The following is an 11,851-nucleotide window of genomic DNA, read 5'->3' on the forward strand; positions in this document are numbered from 1 at the left end:
CATGAGTGTGGGCAATGTTAGCCCTCAGGGTCATACACTAATCAAGGGCTGATTTCTGAGGAGTTCTTCACACCCTGACCATTCTTCAGACCAGCTGAGGATATCGATTTATTACCATGTTTCCTCATTCTTCTAATAAAGCTCTCTGCCTCTCTTCCTCTCTGTCTGATTGAGCCACAGCGATCGAGAGAATGGAGCAGAGGGAGAAAACACGTGCCTGTGATTGTTCTGGTGTTTAATATGTGGATCTATTAAATTGATCACAGTGCTCGCTAGCGTAAACCTTCAATCCTCTCTCTCTCTCCCTCTCCCTCTCCCTCTCCCTCTCCCTCTCCCTCTCTCCCTCTCCCTCTCCCTCTCCCTCTCCCTCTCCCTCTCATTGTCCATCTGAGAAAGCCGCTCAGTGTCGTCATGCGAGTGCCTTCCTGAAAAAAAGACTTTTTTTCTTTTTTTTTTTTTCTTTTTTTTTTTTTATGAAGCCACACAAACATCCTAAGTTGACTTCAGGGAAACACCAAGATCCAAGAAAAATGTAGGGTCATTCTTTCACAATCATGTTTAACATGTTAAAATGTGCCAAATAACCTGTAATAAACTTTAATAACTTGCAAATCAAATCATATATATATATATATATTATATATATATATATACACACACACACACACACACACACACACACAGTTGCCAAGATTTGAGGTAGTGTATATGCACACACTCTGCCTTGAATTTCTGTGGTAAATGTGTGTGTATATTATATTTCATATTTAATTATATATCAGCCATAACATTGATACCATCCCCTTATTCTACTTCCACTGTCTATTAAATCAGCACTTTTTGCTATATAGGAGCACTGTGAAGTTCTATGATTACAGACTGTATCCATCTGTTTCTCTGCAGACTCTGTTATCAGCCTCCTCTCACCCTGTTCTTCAAAGCTCAGGACCCCACAGGACTGACCACCACAGAGCAGCTATTATTTGAGTGGTGGATCATTTTTAGCACTGCAGTGATACTGACATGGTGGTGTGTTGCACTGGTACGAGTGTATCAGACACAGCAATGCTGCTGGAGTGTGTGTGTGTGTGTGTGTGTGTGTGTGTGTGTGTGTATAAGTATATATCATATCTAGGTATATAGGTAGGGCCTAATTCCACAAGATATTAAAAACACTTTTTGTCACCTTCATGCTGCTAATCTCCTGTTCTACCACATGATAAAGGTTCTACTGGAGGAGGACCACTGAAGAGCACGGTCATGTTAATGAAACCAGTTTAAGACGTGTTGCATTACCTACATTCAATTCAAATTCAATGGTAACATAGGCGTAATTCTAACAAAGGGTTGTGCAAACAATGTTAGGCTCCGGTGCAGTAATCGGTAAAACGTGAGACGGTAATGCAAGGCAAAATAAGACACAGGGTGCACAGACAATAAACACAAGACAATAAATACAGATATCTGCATGTACATGTCCAATGCGTGCGTGAAGCCTGGGTGAATAATGTGTGTAATCATGCTGAAGTAGCCATTAGAAGACGGGTAAATTGAGGCCATGAAGAGATGCACATGGTTTTGTGTGACAGTGAGGATATATGATGAGGTTATGAGTTATAAAAGCAATGATATATATGTATAATATGTATCCACGTCCTCCTCTAGGTACAAACTGAAAGCACGTGATCTTGTAAAGTGGTGACTGTTTGAATAGTAATGTCACGCAGCTCCAGGCAGCACGTGCGCATCCTTCATGCTGCTGCATTGTGAGCTGAATTCCAAATTAACTCCTAAATTGATCGCTTGTCTTTGGATTTACAATCAAGGCTGAGAGCCATCGTCCTCTGACCCATTTATGCAGAAGCGTCTGCTTCTGATGGCATCGACAAGCACAACAAAGCAACAAAAGCAGGTGCCAAACACAAATAGGACTGTTACTGACTGGAGAGAGACGGAGAGAGAGAGACAGAGAGACACAGAGACACAGAGAGAGAGAGAGAGAGAGAGAGAGAGAGAGAGAGAGAGAGAGAGAGACAGAGAAGAGAGAGACAGACAGAGAGAGAGACAGACAGAGAGAGAGAGAGACAGAGAGAGAGAGACAGAGAGAGAGAGACAGAGAGAGAGAGACAGAGAGAGAGAGAGAGAAAGAGAGAGAGAGAGAGAGACAGAGAGAGACAGACAGAGAGAGAGGCAGAGAGAGAGGCAGAGAGAGAGGCAGAGAGAGAGGCAGAGAGAGAGACAGAGAGAGAGACAGAGGGGGTGTTCAAAGTTTACACTAGCGAGCACCGTGATCAATAAAATGGATCCACAGAGGATATTAAACACCAGAACAATCACAGGCATGTGTTTCTCCCTCCGCTTCTTTCTCTCTCACGCTTCACAGCTCAAAACCCACACACACACACACACACACACACACACACACACACACACACACACACACACAAAATTAAGTTGTTAAGTCGATGAAATCTGTCAGCAGTTTAATAAACAGAAAAGACTTCTGGCAGGAGAGGCTGTGAGTCTTTTTATTAGTCTGATCTGAGACAAAAGCTACTGTACACAATTCCAGAGACAGAGAAGACACTGAGAGAGAGACACACAGAGAAAGAGAGAGACAGAGAAAGAGAGAGACAGAGACAGAGAGAGAGAAAGAGAGAAAGAGACACAGTGACAGAGAGAGAGAGACAGAGAGAGAGAGAGACAGAGAGAGAGAAAGAGAGAAAGAGACAGTGACAGAGAGAGAGAAAGACAGAGACAGAGAGAGAGAGAGACAGAGAGAGAGACAGAGAGAGAGAGAGAGAGAGAGAGAGAGGGGGGAGCACTTTATGAGTGATTTGAGGAATAGAGTGTGTTTGTGTGTCAGTCAGGATTGAGAGCTCTCGTGGCAGCAGGTGTGTTAGACAAGCACACTGCAGTGACTGACAGCCACAAAGCCCAGATGCAGGTCCTACAGCCCTACGGGTCAAAAGCCATGTAAATTACACTAACACTAACGCATGCTCACAAACAGAGACATCTGCAACAATGATACCTCAGAAAGTCCAAAAACACCCAGAACATGTACAGTCTATGGACAAAAGTATTGGGACAGCCTATCAGTCATTGTTTTTCTGTTAAATCGAAGGTATTTTAAAAAATAATACGTTTTTTGCTGCTTTTGTTGGAGTAACTGTCTCTACTGTCCAGGTAAGGCTCTCCGCCAGATTCTGGGGCACTGCTGTGAGGATCTGATTGCATTCAGCGACAAGAGCATCAGTGAGGTGAGGATGTTTGATGAGCACCACTCGACCTCATCCCCAACTACTCCAAAAAGTACTGGACGGAGCACCGACCACAATCATTCCAGAGAACACAGAGCTCCACTGCGCCACAGCTCAATGCCGGGGGGCTTTATACACCTCTACCCCACACCTGCCATTAGGCACGGTGCCAACAGGTTGAGTCTTATTCTATTTACAATACTTTTCTACAGGGACTAGACCATGTGTGTGCATTTGCATGCATGCATTAGGGGGTGTCCACAAACTTTTGGGCACAGTGCATCTATTTTAGATGATGAGGCTCTTATACAAATCTCTTAACATTAATTCAGCTTTTCAGTCAATAATGCAAATGACGCCAACAGTGAAGTTAACAGGCACCAATTAGCATTATTCAAATCACATCCTGCTAACTGCTATTAGTTTCCCTACAAGTTCACATGTCTGGGTAATTGTTTAATGTGCTATTTTGCAGTTAGTGGCCTGGGGAAGTGGGATATTTAGCGAATATTTGTGGAGAGCCCTCGTAGCTTATAGCCACACTATGGTTGATTAGCAGTGAGAAACAGTGGGTGCTATTCATATTATCACCTCACACCCACATGTTCATCATGCAGAAGTGTGTCACTGTGAGCACTGTGCATGCACCTGTGCATAAGCCCCCTGGTAGCCTGTGTGTGTGTGTGTGTGTGTGCCAAGTTCTATTGTTTTTCAATTAGTGGTGCACTTTTATATGCTAACTGCTCTTGCCCCATCTGAAGAGAAGCAGCCCGAGACACATTCACCTACATATCATCAACGTCCAATGAAAAACATGTATCTCCAAAATTGCGACTTTAGATGAAAAGGAAAAAAACCTTTGTGACTTTCATTGGAAGTCTTAGAAATTTTATTCCAAGTCAATTTGGAGCATTTCTATTGGTCCATTCATCCAGAATTATTCACACAAACTAAAAAGCGACATGTTAATCACACTAGCTGTTAGAACATTGCTTGAGGATTGCATTCAGCCATTGCAAGAGCATTAGTGAGATCAGGCACTGATGTTGTGTGATCAGTTCTGGATCACCAACACCACTGGTGGTGTTGTAAGGAGGTCCATCATTCTAGATGGCAATGCAGTTCCACTGCCCCACAGCTCCACAGCCCAACGCTGGGGGACTTCATACACAACTAGCCAGCACTTGACATGGGGCAATCCAAGAGTGTGCCACTCCTTTTACAGCACTTTTCTATGGAGATAATGCAACGCCTGTGTAGGCAATGGGTGCACCTTAAATATGCTATGTTAACTAATTAGACAGGGCATCAGGATACACTTTGGTGTATCACTGCAGCTCGTCAAAGGAGTTAATGAGTTTTCACAACATAGTGGATCAATCTGTTGTGGCTCAGGGACTTTTAATGCATTGGAACCAGCGCTAAAGGTTTTGGTGCAGCAGAAGCACTAATTCATTGCAAATTGGCTACAGCATTCCTTTGTCATTCATTGTACATTGATTTTAATGGAGGAGGACAGAATGTGTCCTTATTTTGCCTCCAGTGAGACTGTATTCAACACTGAAGGCCTATGCAACATCGCTAACCATTTGATGCGAGTGTGATAAGGGCTTTCCGCTCTGCTGCGTTTAACAAATCCCACTTTCCAAAGCTGCTGTTTAATTCACATTCTGTACAAAGGTAATGAATTCAGGAACGCCACAGCAGGCCGAATGCACTCAGTTCTAGAGCGAAAAGAGCTTCTCGGGGGGGCAGTGGAAAACACAAACCACTCAGCTGTGTCTAATCTGCATGACTCCTTATCATCTGCACGGAGAAACAAACCTACAGCATATGGACTAACAGTGCTGAGAGGACAGGGCTGAGAGACGGGACACAAACTGTTTGCCTACATCCATTTTCAGCTCTTGTCTTTTTTGGAAATACTCTAGAAATGCCATAATAAAGTATATAAACCCTGTAAGAAATACATGAACTAGCGTGAAAAAAAGCATGCAATACACTAATCGACCCAAAGACTGCATGAGTGGTCAATTTCAGGATCACAATCACAAAGCTAATACACAGGAAGAGGACAAAAAGAATTAAAGACAATATCCACACTTAAAATATTCTTATCATAAAATTGTCTTCATCTGCTTGCTAGCATTGATCACCACTGTGAACAATTCTAACATCTTAAGCCTTCAATTGAGGAGATTTTTTAAACATGGGTGGAAACTCATGATGGGGTCGTAAACCTTTTTTTTTTTTAATATCCAGAAATGGCATAATAAGGTGCCAGGGGGGCTTTAATCCGATACTCAGCATCGGTATCTGTCCAATACTGGCCAAACTCACTGGATCAAATATCTGAGTAAGGAAAAAAAAAGTATATAATCTGATCCACTACCCTAAACTATCCCTGAAATGCATGATCACAGATACACATATTATAACAAGCAGCAATACTGACCCTATCCATCCATGCTTTCATAGTCTCTTAAAGTCCAACTGCAGGCATGAAGTAAATCTATGATTAAAACATGGTCACATTTGTACAAATATCTAAATTCTGCTGGTATTTACACCTCAAATTCAGACGGATTTAAGTAGCCTAGAATCTTCTGAAAATATTATGGAATGTTTTAGAAATTCTTTGGAATTTTTATGTGAATGAAGTAACATCAAACTTAAAGAAAATCACACAAAATTGGGCTAGCGATCTAAGGGGTTAAGAAAGGGAACACCGTGGTATCAGTATGCTGGCAGATACTCAAGGTTGCAGTATCATTATCTGTATCAAATATGAAATAAGTGGTATGATACCACTCCTAATAAGGTCTATGAACAAAGTAAGACTATATATATATATATATATATATATATATATATATATATATATATATATATATATATATAACACACACACACACACAATACTATGACTATAAGAATGGTTTTAAGAGAGGGCAAGAAAGAATTAAATGGGACGTCCACCATTGAAACAATCTGAATAATTGAATGTTTGAGATGTAAACAACATAAAAAAAAGAAGAGACGTTTGGAATGAAAAGATTAATTATAAAGAAACGTACGTCTGTTTGCACTAGGGGAAATAGGGGTTGCAATGTCTACAAAACTAACATAGCCAATTTATTAACCATCCAAAATCACCAGTAGGCCTACATGCATCCTCTGAGTGTTGTAATGTTGATCACGGTAAAATTGATAAATATGAGAAGATACGTTTTTGGAGCTATTTTTCTTTATTACCTCCTGTAACCTTCTGTTTATGGTCTTATCTGTATCTCATGACACAAAATTCATCAATAAAATGTGTCTGTGAGGAACCTTTAAGACATTTAAGACAGGAGTTTAAGACATTACACTTTTCTTCTGTCTGATCCACCACTGTGACCATTTCTGACTCACTAAGTTACTCTAGTATAGAGCACTACACTCCAGACCACTCTGAATGGCTTTGCTTACATCTTAATGATTTAATGATGCAGATATTTTACAATTGTGGGAATTCTCCTCATCCTCATTGTCTTACATTGGCCATAATATTATGTGTGTGCATATGTTTGAGTGTTTGGGTGAGAGGAAAAGAGTAAAAGAGAGAGATAAAATATTCACCCCAGCAACCAACACAGATCAATACCCCTGAACGGATCAATACACTAAATTAAGCACAGTAAATGAAATGAAATCAGCAATGTTTATGAAGGCTCCTTCTCCTGTTTTCGTTAGTTTCTCTCTTTTCATGTTTAAAAGCCCAGTTTGTGGGCTAGTGAAATGAACTCTTCCAGATGTGTGATCAGATCTCTAATGGTGAGAGCTCTGTTGTTTAAAGGCTGGACTGATCTGTGGGTGGATCTGCAGCCATGATGAAAATCACAAATGTGCATTCGTTCCACATTTGCACCTGGATGCTGTCATGAGGAGCTTCTAGAAGAATCTCTCTGAAAATTAACAACAATTTCTGCAAGATACAATCAGACAGACACACTTGCTCCAATAAAATGTGTCAACACATGGTTGCCTCGACACTCAGTAAGTGCACTGCACAGAAAAGTGCCCAAAAAACACTGAATAAACGCCCTGGCTTTGACTTTTAATTGGGCTCCTAGACAACATGACCAACTCTGTTGGTTTAAAGGCCAATGAGACTATCCTGGGACTACTGTATAAAGAACAAGGGGGAGAGAAGAAGACGTCTGTAAGGAAGGAACCTTGGATCTGTAGATCAACACAATTAATAATACATTAATGAATTAAGTAATGATAATAAATGGTAATACAGTTCAAACGCAGTACTAATAAGTAAGGCTAGATTCACGAAGCATATCAGTACAATGTCTGTCTCAATCAAAACTAGTTCACTCTGCAAAGTAAACTCATCTCCTAAATCTATAACCATGACTGGAGAGAGATGATCAGATCCAAAGACCCAAATCCATCAAAACCCAACTAGAACCTATTAGACCCATCCAAACTCAGCCAAACTAAACTATACCTACAACTAGATCCTATCAAACCCAACCAAATCCTACTAGATCCAACCAACCTTGTTGGACCAGTGAAAACCAAAACCAGCCAAATCCAACCAAAGCCAGCAACGTCCATTACATCTAGCTAAACTCCAACTACCCCCCCCAAAAACAAACAAACAACAACAACAACTATAACATACCCAACCAGATCCAATTAAGTCCCCACCAAATCCAACCAGATCCAGCCAGACCCAATTAAAACCAACCAAATCCAGTCATTACCCAACCAGATCCAATTAATTCCCCACCAAATCCACCCAGATCCAGTCTGACCCAATTAAAACCAACCAAATCCAGTCATTACTCAACCAGATCCAATAAAGTCCCCACCAAATCCAACCAGATCCAGTCAGACCCAATCAAATCCAACCAATTCTAACTAAATCCTATCAAACCCAACAAAACCCAACTAGATCCAGCCATTACCCAACTAGATCCAATTAGATTCAACGAAATGCTACTAGATTCAGTCAGAGCCAATCAAATCCAACCAAATCTAACTAAATCCTATCAAACCCAACTAGATCCAGCCATTACCCAACCAAATCCTATCAAACCTAACCAAATGCTACTAGATCCAGTCAGAACCAATCAAATCCAACCAATTCTAACTAAATCCTATCAAACCCAACTAGATCCAGCCATTACCCAATTAAATCCTATCAAACCTAACCAAATGCTACTAGATTCAGTCAGAGCCAATCAAATCCAACCAAATCTAACTAAATCCTATCAAACCCAACTAGATCCAGCCATTACCCAACCAAATCCTATCAAACCTAACCAAATGCTACTAGATCCAGTCAGAACCAATCAAATCCAACCAATTCTAACTAAATCCTATCAAACCCAACAAAACCCAACTAGATCCAGCCATTACCCAACTAGATCCAATCAGACTCAACCAAATGCTACTAGATTCAGTCAGAGCCAATCAAATCCAACCAAATCTAACTAAATCCTATCAAACCCAACTAGATCCAGCCATTACCCAACCAAATCCTATCAAACCTAACCAAATGCTACTAGATCCAGTCAGAACCAATCAAATCCAACCAATTCTAACTAAATCCTATCAAACCCAACAAAACCCAACTAGATCCAGCCATTACCCAACTAGATCCAATCAGACTCAACCAAATGCTACTAGATTCAGTCAGAGCCAATCAAACCCAACCAAATCTAACTAGATCCTATCAAACCCAACCAAATGCTACTAGATCCAGTCAGACCCAATCAAACCCAACCAAATCCAGCCATTACCCAACTAGATCCCATCAAACCCAACCGATCCCAACTTCACCCAGAGAGACGCAACCGTATCTTATCAAACCCGTCTAGATCCACCAGAACCCAACCGAAACCAGCCCAGCGCAGCCGGATACAGTGCGGTGATAAATGAAACTTCACCTTCTGGATCCTGCCGTCCACCTCCAGGTGAATGCTCCGGTGGCTTGAGGACGCTGCTGAGCCCATCCCGCTGTTTGGTTCCTCTGGGCTCGAGCTGAAACCCACCCCTTAAACCTCCTGAAAGCCCACTAAAGCCACTAAAGCCACTAAAGCCGGAGCCTGAAGCGCACAGCAGTGGAGCGCACTGACATTTCTGCGTCTGACTGACAGATACCGAGAGCTCAACCCATCGCATTTCCTCGCGCTCCAGCACGCGCACGCGCATGCACACATGCACACACACACACACACACACACACACGCACGCATGCACACACACACACACACACACACACACACACACACACACACACGCACACATGCACACACACACGCACGCATGCACACACACACACACACACACACACACACGCGCACACATGCACACACACACGCACGCATGCACACACACACACACACACACACACACACGCGCACACATGCACACACACACGCACGCAGTGTTGTATTTCTGTCTATGTGGGGGCTTTGCTCAGAGTGGGACAGTGGCTTCACAGTTTGAGTGGTGGACGATAGGGAGTAAACATCACACTACTGATAGTTTCTGAATCTGATGAGCCAGAAAAAGAAAAATACAACCAGTGGCACGATACAATACTTTCAACAATTTATGGACAAAATTGTGCACTTTCCATTTCTATTTTTCATCTTATAAAGAGCACATTTTTAATCTCAACACTCAAACACGATAATCCTTCAAACAAATCCACTCTCAGGCATAAAATAATTTTTATATTGCACTTTTTATTCAGACAGGGAGTCAGTTTTGTACCACCCCATCACAGACTATATGTAAACCATCATATAGTAGTACAGTAGAGTAGTAATACATGACAATTTTTTTAATCGAACATATCTAGCATTAAAATGTATTTTTTTGTTGGAAAATATTAATAGAAAATCATTGAATAGAGTATCATTTAATCAGACCCCCCCCCCTCCATTCTGAGATTTCAAGATATTAACAAGTGAAATATTAACAAGTGAAATTTTAAATGTAATGACGTTGTTTTACAAAACAATATTTCTTTTAATAGCCTACTATGTTTTTGTTGCAAATTATTGTATCTTCTGTAAACAGGGTCACACATATAATCCTGAAAATAATAAAGATTTGATAAAAATGATAAAAATGCAAATAAAACCTACAAATAAATGTAAAAATTACAATTATTAAAAATGTATGCTGTAATTTACTGTGATTTACTTTAACTAGTACAGATAAATGTAATTTAGATGGATTGTACTGGTTTAAATGCTAATCTTTTAATTTAATCAAGTATGTGTCTGATAAAAATTAACTAGTGATATTTTATAACTCATTTTATCGCTGGACTGCTTTGATTCTATTTTGGTTTTATTTTTGATCAAATAATTTTTTTTTTTTTACTTTTAAGTTGTAAAACATTATTTAAAAAACATGATTTATTAAAAAAATTTTATTAATATCTTTATTTAATTCTAATTGACGTATTTGTTTATTTGTAGAGGAAATTAGTAAGCTGAATTGGTTCGCTACTTTACAGAGTATTGTAATTTCCCTTGTTATTTCACAGAAGTATAGGTATGGGTTTAGGGTTTGGTGTCTGCCCTCCCCTGCTTGTTTTCACTTCAACGTATCCAGTCATTATGGAGTCTCTGCATGTCCTTCTTTATGACTACAGTCAAAATCACCTAACCGAGCCACGATCCCAACCACCACAATCCCAATTTTCTGTTGTTTTATTTGATGTATAAAAGCTTAGTTTTGTGAATCCAACAACCGATCTTATGAATGTTGGTCCCCACAAAGTGATAAACACACCCAGCAGCTCTTGAACTCTTGGTGAATGAGGCTGGAGAGATCTGAGCTCAGTTTAAACACACACATACATGAACCATGGACATGAACCATTGCCTTACATGAACAACTGAAGCATATTTGTTTAGTGGTGTTAATTACGTTAAGGTGTAATGGTCCAAACCCAGCAGGAAACAGACGTGAGACCTACTTGTGGCCTACTTGTGGATGAAGTGCTGTGCTGTCACTCTGTACTGCAGGGAGAACAGAGCAGGGGGTCAACAGATTTGCTTCACAGTCTGTACTTGATGGGTAATTGAACGCCACCTGTTTCTTTCAGAGCCTTACATGTCCTGTCAGCACCAGACGAATACTTAAACACTTGACCCTTGGCTCCTTTACACCACATCAGAGAGACCGAAGGGAAAAGTGACGTTTTCTTAAGCGTGAAAAACAGCTCTGAAGTGCAAAGGGAAATTGACAGGCTTTATAACGGTATAAGATTTAACATGGTGAAGTGAAAAGCATTATCTGCGGCATTTATCAAGGGTGAATAATATTTTAGGCAGCAAGTGAACAGTGATGATGTGTTAAAAGCAGGACAAATGGTCAAGCATAAGAATCTGGGACCCAATTTTGACGGATAGACGACTGGGTCAGAAAATCTCCAAAACATCTTGCAGGCCTTGTGGAATTATTTTGGTACGCAGTGGTCAGTCCAAGAAAGGACAACCTGTGAACCAGTGACCGGATCATGGACACCTAAGGCTTATGGAATTGATCCATTGAGGTCCCACCTC

General features: G+C 40.7%; 1 protein-coding gene across 2 annotated transcripts in view; it reads right to left on the bottom strand.

Annotated features, from left to right (window-relative positions):
* The window catches only part of pde9aa (phosphodiesterase 9aa), a 43,169-nt gene extending 33,740 nt beyond the window's left edge, over nt 1–9,429 (bottom strand). The window contains exon 1 of one of the 2 annotated variants that reach the window (XM_072685527.1): nt 9,212–9,429. In XM_072685527.1, the coding sequence (XP_072541628.1) occupies nt 9,212–9,277 (66 nt within the window). In that variant the 5' untranslated portion in view covers nt 9,278–9,429. The remainder of the gene's footprint in view (nt 1–9,211) is intronic. The other variant, XM_072685526.1, reaches the window with a different exon arrangement.
* Nucleotides 9,430–11,851: the final 2,422 nt, after the last annotated feature.

This window comes from Salminus brasiliensis, chromosome 8 (assembly GCF_030463535.1).
Source record: "Salminus brasiliensis chromosome 8, fSalBra1.hap2, whole genome shotgun sequence".
NCBI lineage: Eukaryota > Metazoa > Chordata > Actinopteri > Characiformes > Bryconidae > Salminus > Salminus brasiliensis.